This window comes from Natrix helvetica (assembly GCF_964273705.1).
Source record: "Natrix helvetica genome assembly, chromosome: W".
Lineage (NCBI taxonomy): Eukaryota > Metazoa > Chordata > Lepidosauria > Squamata > Natricidae > Natrix > Natrix helvetica.
Window position 1 is genome coordinate 14,652,931 of NC_138555.1, and position 20,378 is coordinate 14,673,308.

The 20,378-nt window shown below is 46.0% G+C and overlaps 1 protein-coding gene across 4 annotated transcripts in view; it reads left to right on the plus strand.

Annotated features, from left to right (window-relative positions):
• The window catches only part of LOC309400393 (uncharacterized protein), a 91,666-nt gene that overhangs the window by 43,057 nt on the left and 28,231 nt on the right, over window positions 1–20,378 (plus strand). For 2 of the 4 annotated variants that reach the window (XM_081968860.1, XM_081968861.1), the window contains exon 2: window positions 6,095–8,757. The exons of 1 other annotated variant lie outside the window; for it this stretch is intronic. In XM_081968860.1, coding sequence (XP_081824986.1) covers window positions 6,967–7,908 — 942 coding nt within the window. In that variant the 5' untranslated portion in view covers window positions 6,095–6,966 and the 3' untranslated portion in view covers window positions 7,909–8,757. Of the gene's footprint in view, window positions 1–1,452; window positions 2,532–3,131; window positions 8,758–20,378 lie in introns of those variants that run through there. One more of the 4 variants, XM_081968859.1, reaches the window with a different exon arrangement.

Genomic DNA, 20,378 nt, shown 5'->3' on the forward strand with positions numbered 1-20,378 from the left:
CAAAGTCTTTCTCTTTCAATATCATGTTGTTTAGAGTCCATCTAGATCTTGTTCTTTGCGCTCTCCATTTTATTGTCATTGGATTGTGGTCTGCCCAAATGCTTGGTTCAATTTCCACCTCTTGTCCACTGCCAATTAAATCCGTTGAAGCCCAAATCATATCAATTCTAGAGAGTAATAAGTGTCTATTTGAATAGGAGGTATATTGTTTTTTGGTAGGATTTCTTTCTCTCCAGACATCTTTTAAATTTATTTCATCCATCATCCTAAAGAAGGATTTCGGGGGTGTTTTTCTATTTGATTTTATTGTTTTGTGAGTTTTATAATCCATGTTTTGATTTGTAATGCCATTAAAGTCTCCACTCATACAAATATCAGCATAGTCTAAGTCAGAAATTTTCTTCTCGAGTTTTTTATAAAATTCATCCTGTTTTTCATTAGGTGCGTAGATTGCAATTAAAAGTATTTTCCTTACATTATCCATAATTTCCACCATTAAGATTCTTCCATCTTCATCTGTGTAGATTTGTTTCGCTGGAATTTTATCTTTAATATAAAAGATCACTCCTCTTTTCTTACAGTCCGCCAAGGAAGTAAAATTTTTTCCAAGTTTTGATTGTACTAATAAGTGACCATTTCTTTGTTGAATGTGTACTTCTTGTAAGCAAATTATGTCTAATTTTAATTTTTCTAATTTATGAAATATTTTCCTTCTTTTGGTTGCTGAATTAAGTCCATTTATATTAATTGGAAGCAGTTTTGTTCCTTCCATCATTATGTTTTATATATAGGATTTATAGTTCTAGTTGATCTTGGTTCCCATTCTCTAATCTCTACGCCCCCTACGACACCTTTTTCAATATCAATTCCACTTACGGCATCCTCCATCTTCTCAGTTACAATTATAGGTGTGTCCAACGATTGCACCGATAAATCTTCTTTTCCATACTTCTCGGCCTTTCCTCTCAGATATTCTGTATAGAAGGCTTCTGCTTTTTCAATCGTGTCGATTCTGTATCTTTGTCCTTTCCATAGAAATGTTAAACCTTCCGGTATCAGCCATCTGTAATTAACTCCTATTTTGAGTAAAACTGTGGTCAGGAATTGGTATTTTCTTCTCTTCTCTCTCACTCTTCTTGGGATTTGCTTCAAGATTACTATGTCCTTGCCTTTATATTCCAATTTTCTATCTCTTGTTTTCTGCAATATTTGTAGTTTTAGTGCTTTTTTAGTAAATCTTACATGGACTTCCCTTGAGAGAGAATTTCTCGTTGCATATCTTGTATTTACTCGAAATGTCTCATCTATGCCATCCAACATCTTCTCTTGAGGTATCTCCAATACCTCTATCAGGATTTCAGATATTATTTGTGGCAAATTTTCTCCCTTTTCTTCTATTATATTTTGAAATTTTAATATTCGGAATGCTCCATCTCCTATCCTATTATTGCACTGCTTTCTGTTTCCATTTCACTTAGTCTGCAGTCAATTTATTCATCCCTCTTCTCTCTTTGTTCATCTCTTTCAGCAATTTTTTGCATTCTATCTTCTTGTTTTATTATCCATTGTTGTATGTCCTCTATCTTTCCCTCTGTTTGGTCTGTTTTTTTTTCCTATGTTCCCAATTCGCTGATCCATTGTCTCCATCTTCTTTTCCATATTTTCCGACTTCTTTACAAGTATGTCTAATTTTTCATCAGTGCTTGTTTGAAGTTTTTGTATTGCCTGCATAACTGACTCTAGTGATATAGGCTTCTCTTTTTCCTGCTGGATCATAGTTTGTATTAGTCTTTGTCCTCCTGCCGGTGAAGAGACAGAGGTCGTTGTTGTGGAGCCCACTGGTGGTGTCTTTCTACTCATCTTCCTGATTTATTCTCTCTCTTTCTTTTCGTGGTTCAATCCAGTTGCAATAAACTGTAAGAGAAAAGAGGGAGAAAGAAATTAAAAAGGAAGGAGAGAGAGGAAAGCGTGTAGTGATTAAGTAGAAAAAGTAGGCAGAAAGGTCGGAATTAGGGTAAAAAGGATATAAAAAGTGTGGTAAGAAATGAAGAAAGGGCAAAGAGGCAATCTATAAAAATAAGGGTGGATGTAAGAAGAAGAAGAAGAAAGAAAAATCTATATTTCAAAAAAGTAAAAAGGGGAGCACAAAAAAAAATTACTCAACGCTTTAAAGCTTCAAGGCTTCAAAAAAAAAAGAGGATGAAGTGGAACGAACTACAGCAACAACAACACCAAAAAAAAAAAAAGAATCATCACATCCCAGGCAAAATAATATAACCACTGGCTGCCAAAAACATGAAGAAGAGGGTTCAAAGTGTTTTCCCCCCCTTCTTGATGTAGAGACTTTTCCAAGGTCACTCCAATTTTCCCTTAAACATTTTCATTCATCTTCCAAAGTATGTTTCCAGACACTAAAGATCCGCAAAAACCACCTGCGTAAACAGCTGTGATTCTTGCTTCTTATCAGGTCTTAACCTTGAGTAAGAGAGTTTTTCTCTAAATAATTCCAGCAGTAAGATTTGGTAGCATTGGTAACTGTTGTGGCCCAGCCGTTGCCGCTGCCACCAGACTCCGAGAGTGAGGGTCCCTACGAGTCAGCCCCAGAGGAGATGGGCGACCCTGGACAGGGTTCGGACTCTGAGCAGGGATCCGAGAGTCTGGTCGGCCACCAGGAGGCGCCTGAGGCATGGAGCAGCGGTGAGAGCCAGAGGAGGGGGGCTCCCGATGCCATGCCTTAGAGCAGCGGGGAAGACTCACGAGGCAGTGAGTCAGAACTCAGCAGGGCGTTTCTGGACGCCCGTTACCGGCGCGCCGACAGACGCAAGGAGCGTGGGCGTAATTATAGGCGGTAAAGAGCTCTCCGCTGCTGTTTGGGAGGCTCCCTTTCCAGGTTATAAAAGGGTTGACTGCGCATACGCCCTTTGCAGCAGTCAACAGAAGACTTATGCCAGAAGTTCCAGTCTGGAAGTCTAGCAAGCTGGATAGCTGCTTTTGTGTTCTGTTCCTGTGAGGTTTGTCTTGGTGGCTTGCTGCCACGGAACCTCTTGTTTGTTTGTGCAATAAACCTTGTTCCCTTGTACTGTTCCGGAGTGTGTTGTGTGTGGGCAACGGAGAAAGGGGGGTCAGAACAGGTAACATTGTTTCAAGATCCACTAGATGGCAGTGTTAAATTGTATCCAGTCCCTAGCCCCTTAAAGCTCTACCTTTAAGAAGAAATATTCAAAAAGAAAAAAAGGAAAACCAGGGGCTATGGAAATAATAAGAAAAGGGAAAAAAGGAAAGGAATCTTTAAGGCATAATAAAAAAAGACAATAGTCCCAGTCAAATCACTTCCAAAAAACAAAAAGTTAAATGTAAAGAGAAAGCTTCAACAACAAATCCACATTTTGTAACAAGAGTCCAGTCTGGCTTCCGGTAATAAAAAGGGGGGGGGGGAAACCCGGACAGTTTCAATTAACCCTGTTCAGACCCGCCGCTAGTTCTCTGGTTATACTCTATTTTCCTTAAATCTCCAAGATTAGGGTGTTCTCCTTACAATAAAAAAAAACTTTATAGGTAGTCTCACCAAAAATGGCATGCTTTTTTCTCTCCTTTCTCTCCTGCTCTTGCTTTGCGGAGCTGTCAGCAGCTTTGGCAGCCTAGCGGCTGGCTCTTGATCGCCAGCAAAAGGGTTTTTTTCCCGAGTCTCCAGAGACTTTGCGGATGTCTCTGGATCCCCCGGGTTTTCCCCTTCCTCCCACGGTCTCTTCGGGATGACTTAGGTCCAATGGACTGTCCAGGCGATCCGGATTCCGCGGCTACTCCAGAGTGACCAGAAAGCCGCGGTAGTGCTGCGACGCATAGCTCCTCCCACTCTCCCTAGTAAATCTTTTTCATCCATACGTCAGGGTGCAGGAGAGGCTTATTCTGATTTTATTGATAAATTACAAGAGGCCATCCAATGGCAAATAGATAATGAAGAAGCTAGTGGGGAATTGATGAAACGACTAGCTTATGAACATGCTAATGTAGATTGTCGTAAAGCTTTGATGTCTATTATAAATAAAGGAGAATATACTTTAGCGGACATGCTGAAGGCATGTTCAGATATAGGCAGAAATGCCTTTCAAATGGATGCATTAGCAGCTGCATTACAAAAAGGGCACTTTGGCAAGCCCAAAGGAAATTGTTTTAACTGCAAAAAAACTGGGCATTTTAAACAACAATGCCGAGCTCCAGGTGGAGGAGCCTATAAAGGTAATGGACCAGGTGGGGGCCGAGATGCCAGACCAAAAACAGTTTGTCCCAAATGCGAAAAAGGATATCACTGGGCAAACCAATGTAGAGGCAAAAACAATAATCAGGGAAACTAGATTTGGGGCTCATGGCAAGCCCCGGCCAAATTGCCGCCTCTACAGTTAATAATTACAAAGGAGCCACAAGCGGCAGGGCAGGAATTGATTTAATTAATCAGGAAGAGAAATATATCTGTCTTCCAGGAGTTGTTATCTTAATGCCATCTCAATTGAAAGGTCCCTTGCCTGTTAATACCGTGGGGCTGGTGCTTCCTCGCTCCTCCGCTGGTAAACGGGATTTTTGTAATCCCAGGGGTTGTAGATTCTGATTATGAAGGAGTCATAATGATACAATTTGAAACAAATATGCCCATGACTTTAAATAAGGAGGATTCTTGGGCACAATTAGTAATTGTTCCATATGTATTACCGGCGGGTGGTCAACAAAGGGTTAGAGGAAGTGGAGGATTTGGATCCACCAACCCTCCTCATTCTATACACCCTAGTATTTTAGCTGTAACTCAAATCAATTCGGAATGAAAAACCAAAACGTACATATTTGTTAAATGGCAGATCATTTGAAGGAGTCCTCGATTCTGGTGCAGACATCTCTGTCATAACTGCTGACAATTGGCCCAACGATTGGCCCACTACAGAATCACCCTCCGTGTGGGGAGTAGGAGGACCTCAAGCAGCTCGATGAAGCAAAAATTGGCTTACGGTAACAGCCCTGGATGGCAAACGCACTGCTCAGTTAAAACCAGTGATTCTTCCCATTCATATAAATTTATGGGGAAGAGATCTGATGCAGCAGTTTCAAGCAGAATTAATTATTCATGACTAAGTGGTAATATGGCTCCCCCTACTGCTCTTCCTTTGTATGGCAATCTACTACACCCGTATGGATTGAACAATGTCCTTTGACACAAGAAAAGTTAACAACTTTACAAGAACTAGTAAAAGAACAATTAGCTGCCAAACACATTGAACCTACCACCAGTCCGTTTAACACACCAGTTTTCGTAATAAAAAAGAAATCTGGAAAATGGAGGCTTCTTCATGACCTCTGTGCTATAAATGCCATATTAACACCAATGGGACCACTTCAATGTGGTACACCAAATCCAAACATGATACCAAGAGAGTATCAAGTTATGGTGATTGACCTAAAGGATTGTTTATTCATGATTCCATTATGCAAAAAGGACAAACCTCTTTTTGCCTTTACTGTCCCAGTTATAAATTCAGAAAAGCCAACGGAAAGATATCAATGGACAGTTTTACCTCAAGGTATGTTGAATAGTCCAACATTATGTCAGCATTTTGTATCTAGAGCTTTAGAATCTTTTAGGAAAAGGTAATCCTCAAGCTGTAGTTTATCATTACATGGATGATATTTTAGTATCGGCACCAAAGATTCCTTCAAATTGGCTATCTGAATTGACTCAGTTTATGGATTGCAAATAGCATCAGAAAAGGTACAAGTTAAAGAACCTTTTCTTTATTTAGGTCATAAGCTATTACAGACCTATTTACACCCACAAATTCCTCAATTAAAAATAGAGGATACATTGTCATATATTAAACTACAACAGCTTTTAGGTTCAGTTAACTGGTTACGTCCATATGTGGGTCTTCCTACCAGTATATTTAGCCCTTTATTTGGTGCATTAAAACTAAGAGATCATCCTTCTGATTTAATACAATTGACAGCAGCGCAGAAAGAAGTATTTGACCAAATAAACAATGCATTAAAATTAGTTTGGGTGGATAGATGTCAGGAAGATACACCTTTAACTATCATCTTCATTCCCACTCAGAAACAACCTACAGCTGACTTCCGGTTCCGGCTGCTGATCGCGACGGGCAGGCTCTGCTCGCCCCGTGCTCTCCTGGTGGGCCCCTCACTCCTTGGGGGGCACAGGACGCCCCGTAGAAGCTCCTGCCGAAGGGGCGGCACCGCGGGGGATCCCCTGAGTCGGCAGCGGCCGGGGGGGCCGCATCGCCCTAGGCACCGGGAAGCATGATGGGGAGGCGCTCCGGCGCCTTCGTGAGGAGGCAGCTGGAAGAATGAGCAATCTGAAGGATGCGATTGCTGTGTGGTGAGGTGGAAACTTCTCCCCATTCTTTTTGTCTGCTTATAAAGAAACTGTCAGCTATATTTAGAACTGCTTTCAACTTGTTTCGAGAAGCACGGCTGGAGGGAGGGGGATTTCCCCCCCCCCTCGGACAGGCGGCTGTAAACTGTTTTTGCTCTCAGCCCTAGAAGTGGAGGAAGGGAGAGAGCCTTTTAATGATTCCACGCTCATAGCAAAGGCGAATTTTGGACTATAACCTTACAAATGAAGTGGTGATCTGAAAACTTTGGAAATTTTGAAAACTTTTTATTATGTCTCTTAACTCCGAAGCTGGCAGGGCAAGATGGCACACTTCCGTTGTCTTTATAAACATTGAAAATTGACTCCACCTATAAAACTTCAGGCTTCCTGTCTTTCTCTCCGTGACACTCAGACAAATCTCTTGTTGATTTGGATTCCCTGGAACAAAGGATTTATCCCTCTATTGCCAGAGATTGTAACTAGAAAAAATCTCCTCCTGCCTGGACCTTTAGTCTCCTGAACTCTCTTGGCGGTTTTCCCTCTCTGACTGATCTCTCTCTGTATTGACTTTGAACTCTTTATTGCTCAACACAATGCCACCTAAAAGACCACCCCTGGGGAAGCCGGGCTTTGCTGTCTCCGCCCCGACATCTACAGCATCCAGTCCTAGTCAACAAACGATAACATCTTTGATGCAGCCCAAACCTACTGAGACGGACTTTCAACAAATGTTCCAACAAATTTTAAAGGGACAGGAGGATATAAAAAATCAACTAAAGGAGATGAAAGAAGAGCTTAAAGAGAACCAAGACCAGACCAGTAAAAATTCACAGAGACTGGATCTTTTGGAGGGGGGGACGGCTGAGATGAGGGGGGAGATGGAAGGGGTGCAGAAGGGGAACAAAGAACTTGAGATCCACCAGATGAAAACAGAATTTGAAAGAATGTCCTTTTTTCTTAGATTTCAAAATGTGGTTGAGGCAGATGATGAAGATTTAAGGGACATCATAACGAACATATTGGCTGAATACATTCAGAAAGAGAAGCAACAGATGGGGTGGGAACTAGATCTGGTTTATAGAGTAAATTCAGCATATGCTAGAACACACAATGTACCCAGGGAGGTACACATTAAATTTCTCAGAAAGACCACAAGAGATGAGATTCTGAGTGCACAAAGGGGGCAAGTTCTGAAATACCAAGATAGAGAAATAACCATTCTGAAACAGATCCCCAAGAAAGTGAGAGAGAAAAGGAAAAATTATTCGCAATTAGCGAAGAAACTTTACCAGAAGGGGGTGTGGTTTAGATGGTTGATGCCTGAAGGTATGTTAATATTCTGGGAGGATATAAGAGTTAGAATTAACACAACCATAGAGGCCCAGGCCTTTATGGAAAAAAACAAAGCACTCCTAGATAAACCAGATGATTCTACAACAGATACACAGGACACGGGAGGGGCCGGAGCTCTGCTGGCGGGGGGAGAAGGGGCAACACCAAGAAAACTCAGATCACAGAAAATTTGCTTGATATAAACTGATTGAAATTATCACTTGAATCTACATGCTGACTAAATATTGTTATTTAGTATTGAATTTTGTTTAAATGTATACCATGAGTATGGGGGGAGGGGACACCTGCCACATATTGCAACTGCCAAAATTTGTAACCCTTTCCATCACCCCTTTCCTTTTTATTTCCTAAAAACCAATAAAACTTTGTTTAAAAAAAAAAAAAGAAACAACCTACAGCTGTCATAGCTCAAGAAATCACACCACAGGGCAAGACTAAACATTCCTTATTAATTGTGGAGTGGTTATATCTTTTACATGGTCCAGGACATACAATTAGTACATCAGCTCACTTGTATGCTGAGTTGATGTTCAAAGGAAGAGAGCGATGTAAAATACTCATAGGGAATGATCCGGTTAATATTGTAGTGCCTCTTCCTTTGAAGGATTGGGAACGAGTGGTTAGTTTATCTCCCGCATTGCAAGCGGCATTTACGGATTTTGTAGGAAAGGTTTCTTATCATGTACCTTCTGATCCACGCCTGCTAGCTTTTAATCAGGTTGACATTAAGGTTCAATCAGGAATTTCATCTACTCCGATAGTTGAAGCACTCACCATCTTTACAGATGGCGGCCCTAAATGGGGCGCCGCTGCCTGGATGGAACAAGGGAAATGGGTGACTAAAATAACACCACCACAGAAATCCGCTCAGTGGGCTGAGCTGGCAGCTTTGATTTTGGCCTTACAGACTTTTCCAAAAATAGCTTTAAATATTATATCTGATAGTTTGTATGTTTGTCAGGTTGTTTGTTCTCTCCCAGGGGCGTATGTAACTCCTTCGTTAGATGAAAATTTACTATCCCTCTTTTTGACCCTGCAGCAAATAATACAAGGTCGTACATTGCAACTTTATATTGCACATATTAGAAGTCATCAATCTTTTCTTGGCATATTATCAGAAGGAAATGCTGTTGCCGATGCTGCCACCAAGAAGCAGGTATTGACTATCACTCCATGGGATAGTCATGCTATGTTTCATCAAAATACTAAGGCTCTCGCAAAACAATTTGATATACCTTTGGATCACGCTCAAGCCATTATACAACAATGTCCTCAATGTTCACAGGTAACCCCATCACCTTCTATTGGGGTTAACCCAAGAGGACACAAAGCCAAAGAACTTTGGCAAATGGATGTTACCCAATATCCTCCTTTTGCCCCCTGGAAATATCTTCATGTTACAATTGATACTTCTTCTAATTTCATTTGGGCTACTCCTCAAAAAGGAGAGGCCACAAAACATGTTATAAATCATTGTATTCATACATTTGCTGTTATCCACTTTAAAAACGGATAATGGCCCGGCATATTGTAGTAAAATCTTTGCTGAATTTTGTGAGAAATGGCAAGTTAAACACATTTTTGGCATTCCCTATAATTCTACGGGGCAGGCTATCATAGAACGAGGTAATCATACCTTGAAATCAGCATTGGAAAAACATAAACAAATAGGGGGAAACCCCATAGGCCTTCCTAGGAAACAGGAATGGCTGAACAAAGTTCTATTTACATTAAATCATCTTAATATAAAAAAATTATCTACTCCAGTGGATAATCACTTTGGCCATAGAACAAGTCATCCTCAGCCACAAGTAATGTATAGATTGTTACCTAATCCTGAATGGCATGGTCCGGTTCCTTTGTTGACATGGGGACGAGGATATGCTGCTGTGCTTGCTCCAACAGGACACGTGTGGATTCCAGTGCGGTGTGTAAAACCTTGGAAAGATGTCGTGGCACGAAGGATTGAAAAATCCGATACCCAACTTCTCCCTCAGCCTGCAGAATCCTCAAACGGATCGAGATCAGGCATCTCGGAAGAATCATAATCCAACTTGGATTTTCCCATCAACCTTATTCCTGTCTGTTTCCTGATTTCTATGTCACCAACACCCCTCTGTCTGAGATAATTCTTCGAGGTACTCCATGCAAGCGGTAGATGTGCTTCAGGAACAGTTTGGCCAGCTTGTGAGCTGAGGGTAGTCCGCTGCAGGGTATGAAGTGTGCCTGTTTGGAGAACAGGTCTATTACAGTCCAAATCACTGTGTTTCCCCCACTTTTAGGCAACTCTACTATAAAGTCCATTGTGATCTCCTCCCACGGCCTCGTTGGCTCTGCTACTGGCTGCAGCAATCTGGGGGTTTTTCCTGGTCTCCTCTTCATTGTAGTGTAGATGGTGCAACTTTTCATGTAACTATCCACATCTTTATTTTGGTACACCAGAACTGCCTCCGGGCTAAGGGTAACGTCTTTAGGAATCCAAAGTGGCTTGCCGGTTTGGTGTCGTGGCTCCTCTGGAGAATTAGGGTGCGTAGGGATTCCGGGACATAGAGTTTCGTCCCCTTCCATGCAATGTCATCTCTTTTTGTCAAGATGTGTTGGTTGTTTTGGAACCAAGAGTGCTAGCAGTTCAGTTTTGAGTCTCGTGGTTAGGTCGCCTGCTGGTTGGTCGTGCCGGTCACCGTGTTGTCGTCTGGTGGTCACTTGGGCAGCTATTTGGGTAGAGGGAATGATGGCGTCCACCACCTGCTCCCGTTTGCATTTGTAGGGGGGCATGCGGGAGAGGGCGTCAGCTAGAAAGTTCCTCTGCCCTGGAATGTGCTTTAGTACGAAGTCGAAGCGGTTGAAATATTGAGCCCATCGGATTTGTTTGGTTGATAGTTTCTGTGGGGTCCTGAGAGCCTCCAGATTTTTTTTTTTATAAAATTTTATTGGTTTTTAAACATTTATAGGAAAGGGTAGGTGGATGTACAAAAAATTTTGGCAGCTACATCGTGCTAAAGGTAGAAATCTCTCCAAATCTCACAACTTTTCCAGAGAAAAAAAAAACAAAAAATAAAAGATAAGCAGAAAAACCATCTTGTTATACATTGTATCAACCATATGTTCAATCAACTCTTTTGCCACTTTCTAATATATCAACAATTACAATAATATTTCAAATACATTTATTTTTGTAACCTGTGTCTTTTCAATATTGCTCCCTCCCTCCTGTCCCCTGGCGGAGCCACAGCCCCTCCCTCCCTCATATCTTGTGTATTGTAACCTTTTTCACTACCTCTTATGATTTCGTCCTCTAGGAGGGCACTATGTTTTTTCATGAAGGCCTCTGCCTCCACAACTGTATTGATTCTAATTCTGTTTCCCTCCCAGAAGATCAACATTCCTTCTGGCAATAACCATCTAAACCAAACTGTTTGTTATATAATTTCTTTGATAAGGAGGAATACTTCCTCCTCTTATCTCTTACTTTTTTCGGAATTTGTTTAAGAATGGCAATTTCTTTATCTTTATATTTTAGTGGTCCCCCCTGTGGGCCCCTAAAAGTTCATCACTCATGGTCTTCCTAAGAAATTTAACGTGTACTTCCCTTGGAACATTATGTGTTCTGGCATATTCTGAATTGATCCTGTAAATGTTCTGACACCCCCCCCCCCTTCGTCCACACCAAAACACTCCGAGCCAAAGATACTTTACAAGATTTATTGACAGACAGGTCCTTGGCAGTAAACCAACACAGATAAGCCTTAGCAACAACCCGGCACTGATAAGCATTAGCAGCAATCCAGCCTGCCACGCTCACAAGACTGTTCTCCCACATTAGTTCATGCGTTGACTTCTGCAAAAGGGGCGTGTGCACAAGCAGTCCTTTTATAGTCTGGAGAGGAGCCTAATTACCACCAGCTAAGTACATTTACCTCCTGTAACTGCGCAACTGTTCCTTATGCCTATTAGCTCTCCGGTGGCGAGCATCCAGAAACAACTCACTGCTGATGTCCAGATCACACTCCCTTGTCTCCTCCCCACTGGTCCAAGGCTCAGGCGCCTCCTGGTGGTCAACCAGGCTCTCTGCACCCTGTTTGGAGTCGGAACCCTGTCCAGAGTCCTCCTCCTAAGCCGACTCATAGGGACCCTCGCTGTCAGAGTCTGGTGGCAGCTCCAACGGCTCCTGCTGGGCCACAACAGTAAACCAGGTCCATATCCCACCGCAACTGTTCTTTATCTCTCTTAACATATTGTGCTAAGATTGTACACATAGTATCCTTAAGATCTTCATCTTCTGTCTCCGGTAGGTTCTGGAATCTGAGAAAAAGGGACATTCTTTCAAGTTCCATCTTTACCATGAAATTTTCCAATTCTCTATTCCCCTTCTGAACTGCCTTCACCACCTCCCTCAACCCAACCGCACCCTCCTCCAGCACACCAATTCTCTGTTTATTTTCTATTGTTTGCTGCTGTACATCTCTGAGCTGTTCTTTAAAATCTGCCACCTCTTTTTTCAATTCATTTTGTCCTTTCATAAGAGCCTGGAACATTTGGGTAACAGATAAGTCCTTTGAACTCTCCACTCCCTTCTTGTTGTAAAAATGATGAAATTTTTGTCTGTTGAGTCGTTGGGCTGGATGTAGAGGAAGTGGGCGCCGAGGCTGCCATGCCAGGAGGTGGTTTTCTGGGCCCCATTTGTTAAGTTCAGAGATAAGTGTAAGTCTTATACAAAAGAAATGGCGTCTGTGGAATGCACAGCTGGGTGAGACCGTGGAGGCAGACAAGTCCAGAAGTGAAAGTTAATCCTCAATCACAGTTCCAAGCCAAAAGAAGAAAATCAAATAATCCAAATCCAGAAAGACCACATAACAGGAGGGGTTCCAGGAGACCTTCGGGGGGGGGGGGGGTAGTAATAGTATAAAGCCAGAAATTTCTTCAAAGGTAGTTTCAAAAGGCAAGTTTCATTTATAAGAGCGAAGAAGAAGACGGAAGCAGGCCATCTTGGCTCCTCCTTTCACAGGGAACCAGGGAGCAAAGCATCCAAAATTTCCATAAAGCTTTTAAAACAACTCAGGAATCACCTCTTGCAATTGTGATGTAAATCTTTCTCATATAGTTAGTACAAGTGAGTAATTCAATGTTTTACTCTCTCTCTCCATTCCGAGATTGACAGATAGTCCGAATGCCGCTTTACCCGAGGGGGGTGGAAAGAACCCCCCTCCAATCTTACAACTTCAAATAGATTGAATCCACAACTTATCAAAAAGTTGCTGCTCATCAATTAGATGGTGTTAAAAGAGATTGGAGCAAACTTCTCACCTCCACCCCTTCTGCTGCAACTTCTAATTGATTATTTCCTTCCGGAATCCATTCGGGGAAGGCACACAGCTGCCCTCCAAGACCGCCTGTGCTCCTAAAAGGAGCCCACCGGGGAGACGAGCAGTGGACGGCAACGTCCGTCGCCTTCGGGAACCGGAAGTGATCTCGAGAGCCTCCAGATTCTTATGGTCAGTCCAGACTACGAACTGTTTCTGGCCCCCTTCCAACAGGTGTCTCCAGGTTAGCAGTAGGAGTGGTGTTATATGGGAGTACCTGGTCCTCCCCATGACAGCCCGCGCGGCCGCATTCTGAACTAGCTGTAGTCTTCGGGTGCATCTCAAGGGGAGCCCCATGTAGAGAGCGTTGCAGTAGTCCAGGCGAGACGTCACCAGCGCATGAGTGACTGTGCGTAGGGCGTCCCGGTCCAATAGGGGGCGCAATTGGCGCACCAGGCGAACCTGGTGGAACGCCCCCCCTCGCCACGGCTGCCACATGGTCATCCATCGACAGCCGGGCATCGAGGAGGATGCCCAAATTGCGCGCCCGCTCCACGGGGGGCAGTTGTTCGCCCCCTATGGCCAGCGATGGGGTCCACTGGTTGAACCGGGCCGCCGGTAGCCACAGCCACTCCGTCTTGGAGGGGTTGAGTCTGAGCCTGTTGTCCCCCATCCAGACCCGAACGGCTTCCAAGCACCGGGACATCATTTCGACGGCCTCGTTGGGGTGGTTTGGGGTGGAGATGTACAGCTGTGTGTCATCAGCGTACAGGTGGTATCCAACCCCAAAACCACGGATGATCTCACCCAGCGGCTTCATGTATGTGTTGAACAGGAGGGGCGAGAGGACCGAACCCTGCGGCACCCCACAAGTGAGCGGCCTCAGGGTCGACCTCTGCTCCCCTGCCAACACACATTGCGTCCGGTCGGAGAGGTAGGAGCAGAACCACCGCAAAAGGTGCCCCCTACTCCCATCCCCTCCAGCCGGCGCAATAGGATACCATGGTCGATGGTATCGAAGGCCGCTGATAGGTCTAATAGGACCAGGATAGAGGAACAGCCCCTATCTCTGGCCCTCCAGAGATCATCTACCAACGCGACCAAGGCCGTCTCCGTGCTGTGACCGGGCCGGAAGCCGGACTGGTGGGGGTCTAGATAGTCGGTTTCCTCCAGGTGACGTGGGAACTGTTGCGCCACCACACTCTACAACCTTCGCTAAAAAGGGGGAGGGGGTATAGGTTGTGTAGGCACACGGCATTTATTCCTCGAAAATCCACACGCAGTCTCATAGTTCCATCTTTTTTCTCTTTGAAGAGTACTGGCGCTGCCACCCGTGGCTTGGCTGGCTCGATGAACCCTTGTGCTAGATTTTTGTCTATGTATTTGCGCATTTCGTGCATTTCCTGGGGCGTCATGGCGTACAGCTTGAGTTTGGTTAGTTTTGCCCTGGGGATGATTTCGATGGCACAATCTGCCTCACGGTGGGGGGACAGAATGTTGCATTTTGTCTTGCTGATTACTTCTGCGAGGTCCTGATATTCCCCTGGGATCTGTTCGGTCTCTGGGGGCTCGTCGGATGTGGCTCCCAGATGTTCTGGTGTGCTCTTTTGGGGGGTTCCCTGCTTCTGTGGTGTTTCTGCTTGCTGGCGGAAAAGGGGTTGGGGACCCTTTTCTATCCTAAGCCTGCGGATACTGCCTTGCCACCAGATGGTTGGTCCCCGCTTGTCTAGCCAGGAGAGTCCCAGTATGACTGCATCTGTCATTTTGGGGGCTATTATGAATCAAATTACTTCCCAGTGATCCGCTACCTCTAGTCTCACTGGTTCGGTCAGGTGGGTGGCATAGGCTCCCCCCATTAGGGACCCGTTGACCTGTTCGAACCGGATTGGGTGGGCCAGTCTTTTTGCTCTGATCCCCAGTTTCAGGACTGTGGTCAGGTTGAACAAGTATCTAGTGCAGCCTGAGTCTATTAGGGCTTGAAAATCCCCCTGGCTTCCTGTCTTTGGGGCTGTGAGGCATATTGGAAAAAGGAAAGGGCGACTTGGTCCTATCAGCATGGGTCGTTTTCGCCCTCGTTGTCACTGTTGTAAGATTCTGGTGACTGGTCATTGTTGCCTTGGGTCCCCCCCCCCCTTCATCTGATTGGGGAGGCACCTCTGCAGCCTGGAAGGCTTCCGGGATGCGTGGGTAGCCCATTTGTCGCGGCGTTCCTGTCGTGCCCTGGGTAGTAGCTCTGGCCTCGGCATCGGGGTTGGGGTCATGCACACGGATGCCATATGGCCCATCCCCTCGCATCTGTAGCATTTCAGCGGACTTCGAGGGAGGGCTGGGCTCAGGGCCCACTGTGGTGCTGTGGTTCCCCGTCAGCTGGGTGGTTTCAGGTCAGGTTGACCTCTCTGTTTTGTGTACGGTTGCTTTCTCATGTCATTGACATGCAGCCCCCTGTCAACTTTTATTGCTACTTGGAACCACTCAGAGTTGTTTTGGGTTGTCGCGGTAGGCAGTTGCTTGGGCATTCTGCTGGTCCAGACGTGTTCTGAAAAAAGACACTAACAGATGCTCTGGTAAAGGGAGTAGCCTTCCAATGACTCTCCTAAATTCGTGGATGTGCTCTTTGATGGGGTGGCCCCTTTGCTTTAGGTCGCTGAGCTCATCTTCCGCATACAGGTCCTCCTTCTCCTCCTCAAATCTGCCATCTAGCAGTCGTAGGAAGTCATCTACGCCTTGCAGTTGGGGGGTCTCCTCTTGTGGAGGGCTGCTAGCCATTCCCTTGCTCCTCCCTCTAGTCCCTCTGCGATAGTATTCACTATGGCTCTGGGGGATGAGTAGAGGTGTCCATAGCATTTCAGGTGGATCTCAGCTGAGTCAAGGAATAGGGCTAACTGGTCTGAGTTCCCATCAAATGTTCCTCTGAACCGGGGTGGTTCAATCAGCAGTGCCCTTACCTCCTCCTGTCAGCCTCTGTATGCTTGCGTTTGATATGTCTGAAGATGCTCCTCAGTTCTAGTTTGGAGGGATGGGGGTGATTGTCTGCCCTGGGCACCCTGCCTGCTACATGGGAGGGTGACCCAGTCATATTCCTCCCTCCGTTGTTCTATGGAACTCCCCAGGGGCTCCATTTGGGGCTTTGGGAGCCTGGCTTGATTCCAGTCCAGCATCCCCTCCACTCTTCCCAGCTCGCTTAGGGTCTTTCCCTTTTTCTGGGCATAGGGGGGGGGGACTCAGCTTTAGCTGTTTTTAGGGGTTGATTACTTGTCTCCTCTTGCTTCGCTCATCTTGGCTTTGATGTCTGATGGCTGCTCTCCAGCTCTGTTTGCATAGCTGGCCTTTTGCCACGGTCTTCTGAGTTCCCCCTCGGCACCCCTGATATTTAAAAGCATCTATCATCCAGTACAATTCATCAGTATTTGCATCTATCCACAATTCAATTTATACTGTGATTCTTTCAATATATTCTTTTTAAAAAAAATTTCTTACTTCCACAATCACCCTTTCAAAAGTTCCAAAGGTTCCTTCTTTTCCTCTTGTAACTATTCATCGAGTTGCATCAGTCACTTATCATAACACTCTCTTTTACTCAGTTCCTAATTTCTCCTTTCACTAGATGGCACTGTTGTCATCTTCTTTGTTTACTATTTCCAGTCTTTTTTCTCAAAAAAATCAGGATTTTGCCATATATCCACTCCTGTGGCTCACCAGTAAATATAATATAATCTAAATATAATCTTCTAAATGCCTTCACCTCTATCGCTGTTTCACCAGACTCCAAATTTCATGAGTTTGTTGTTGAAAACTGTCTAACGTTCCCTCCTCTCTTGCTCCCAAACCTTTCTGCTGCCAAAGGAAATTGCGTGCTCTTTCTCTCTTTATAGCCGCTGATTTTGAGCTGTGTCCCACCCCGACTTAGAGTCTCAAATTTCTAGCTCAGACAGTTATATGAAAATCTTTACCATTTTTAGATGTTTTTAGATGTTTTTAGATGTTATCCCCTCACTGATGCTATCATGCTGCTTTATATTCTCTTCCTCATTACAGTCGTCACAGCTCTTAATCAGCCTTGGGCGCCAATTTCTTTTCTGTTAGTTTCAAGGAGTTTCTCTCATCCGATTGGGAGATTGGCTATCTCCACAACGTCCCCCAAGCTTCCCCTCCCTCCTGCTGCACCCTCCGGGTCTAACGTCATCCTTTTCAGGATCTGAAAAGGCCAGCCGGTCCGAATCTGATCGAACACTAGTAAGAATTCATATTAAATCCTACTTTGTGGCGATGGAAGCGGCAAAACGGCAACATTTTTCCGCTCTTATCGCGTCCGCAGATAACCGCCCAGCCGCCCTGTTCAGGGTGACCCGCTCCTTACTTAACCAAGGAACTGGGGAAGACCCCTTGCAGGGTAGGGCTGAAGAATTTGTTCAGTATCTGCAGGATAAAATCGCTCAGATCCGGACAGGCTTGGACTCTGGGTAGATTTGAGTCCTTGGGAGAAGGGCGGCATATAAATCCAATAAATCCAATCCAATCCAATCTCCAACACAAAAATTCGAGCAAAGTGAACGGAGTTGCCATTCCTTCACTCGCTCTGCTATGATGTCACTGCTGGAAGTCCCCGTGATGCAGAGGTGGGTTCCTACCGGTTCGCACCGAATCGGTATAACCGGTTCATCAAATCTACCGAACCGGTGGACCCGAAAATAAGTTCCGGAACGCCTGCCCCGGCCCTGTCGCTCGCTCGCTCACCCCTGCCCATCTGGAGGCCGCTTGTTCGCTTGCTCCCCCTGCCCATCCGCACTATCCTAGCCCCGCCCACCGCTCACTGATTGTCTGGCTCACCAATCGCCCCGCCCGCCTCTAAGAACCCTATCTAAACCCACTTACCTTTTTTCCTGCTTGGCTCTCAGTGGCTAGCAGGAGCCGTTGGAGCTGCCACCAGACTCCGACAGCGAGGGTCCCTATGAGTCAGCTCTGGAGAATGAGGAGGACCCTGGGCAGGGTTCTGACTCTGAGCAGGGATCGGAGAGTCTGGTCGGCCACCAGGAGGCACCTGAGGCATGGAGCAGCGGTGAGAGCCAAAGGAGGGGGGCTCCTGATGCCATGCCTTGGAGCAGTGGGGAGGAGTCATGGGACAATGACTCAGACATCAGCAGGGAGTTCTTAGATGTTCGTTACCGCCGCGCCCACAGGCGCAAGGAGCACGGGCGGAGTTACCGGTGGTAAGGGCTCCTCTTCAGTCTATAAAAGGACTGATTGTGCATACGTCCTTTGCAGAAGTCAACAAAGGAACTATTCGGAAAGTTCTGTCTTGGAAGCTTGGCATGCTGGACAGCTGCTATCGTGTCTCTGTGCCGGAGGGTTCTGAGAGTCTTGTCATGGTGGATTGCTGCCACGGATCTGTCTGTCTGTCTGTGCAATAAATCCTGTTGAAGTAGTTTTGGTCCGGAGTGTGTTTTGTGTTGGTGAGGGAAGAAGGGGGGTCAGAACAGCTCTCTATTGCTGCCTGCCGATTCCGAGGAGGTAAGTAAGCTGCAACTAAGCGCGGGGCGGGGGGCCATCTGGAGCGGCCTGCCGCAGCCCTGCATTATAAGCAGGTCCAGTGACCTTTTGTGGCCTTGCAAGGATCCCGGGTTCGCTTATAGCTCTGGGCCGCATGGCCGTCAGTAAGCATGGGCGCGGGGGTGGGGATGGCGGCGGGAGCTTACGCGGCGCAGCCAGCGTCTTTGACAAGTTCAGGGACCGCGCAAGGCCTTTGCCCCAGACTTTTCTCAGATGCCTGTCTTACCAGGGCTTCTTTTTCTGAGCACGGGGAGATGGACGGTAGTTTGCGCCGTCCGTCTCCCCGTGCTCAGAAAAGCAACTCCGGGAAGGTCCTTTGGTGGCGGCAGGCGTCCTAGAACCTGCCTGCTAGCAAAGGACTTACCTGGGTTTCCTTTTCTGAGCACGGGGAGACGGACGGTTGTTTGCGCCGTCCATCTCCCCGTGGTCAGAAAAGCTCGGGTGCAGCCAGACCAGAGAACTTTCGGTGGTGCACCGATTCCAGCAGCTGCGTTTTTCCTTGAAATTTGCTGTCCCAGCAACCCAAAAGGGACATTCTCCCAGCGGCGTCTCAGGCGCTCCCACCCTTAGCCAGGGGGGAGTCAGGATGGCTGGGTGCAGTTTGGCACCTCCCGGCTAAGGGTGGGAGTGCCTGAGACACTGCTGGGAGAATGTCCCCTTTGGGTTGCCGGACAGCAAATTTCAAGAGAAAATGCAGCTGCTGGAATTGGTGCACCACTGTGCCTGCAACTTAATGCTCTCCAAGAAGCCTGCATTACTGGAAGCAGCAGAAGGAGCATCAGGGGGCGACACCGCCACTCCCGGTGTCCAGCGTCCTCCTCGGGAGCCTCAAGTTGCGGCCGTTTGCACGTCTCCTGAGCTTCTCTCGGGAGGTGAAATGGCAGGTGCCCCGCTGGCAGAGCCTCCGGGTGAAAGGCGAGTGAGCTGGGTGGAGGAAGGGGGAAACTGCTGGAGCTGCATTGCCCCCTGGGTTCGGGGACTTCTGCCCCTCGTACCACACTTTGCAGCCGCCGGAGGCCCACACAGTCTTCTTCAGGGTGCTGGGCAACCTGGTTCTGGGGATTCCCTCCCCCCAAAAGATCGCCCACTCGTCTCTCCAGATCTTGCGGCTTTTTCAGGTTTTTTTTTTAAAAAGCCTCTCCAGAGGATCTGACCTTTGGCCAGAGTCGGATCTCATATTTGTACAGCCAGCGTTTGGGATGCAAAGTTCACAGCCTGCTGCAGCACCTCGTTGGTGGATATGATTTATGACACAGAGTGAGGGGAGGGGAGACACGGGGGTAAAGTGCAAAGACCATTAACCAGATATGAATTTTGTCTCCGCAGAAGAACATGCCAAAATGTTGATCCTAATAAATCTTTTGAACTTTGTCTCGAGGCTCATAAATTAATTAGGTCATGTTTTGGAAACTTCACAAAGGAAGGAATACAAGAAGGAAGGAAGGAATACAGGGATGGAGGGAGGAAGGATGGCAGAGGATGGAAAGACTTCACTAATCCTGAAGAAACCAGGTGTCAAAAACTCCACTCACATGTCACAACATTGCCGTCTCAAAACACCCTTCCCATCCTGTTCGGCAGAGAATGTACAGATAACTGCTAGACTTACAACTGTTTGTTTAGTAACCATTCAAATTTACAATAGTGACAAATGGGTGTTTTTCACACAGCTGTTGCAGCATCCCTGTAGTCACATGATCTAAAGTGCTTGGCAACCATCACTTATTTATGATGGTCGCAATGCCCCAGGAGTCACTTGGTCCCCTTTTGCAACCAGCAAAGTGAACAGGGAAGCCTGATTCACT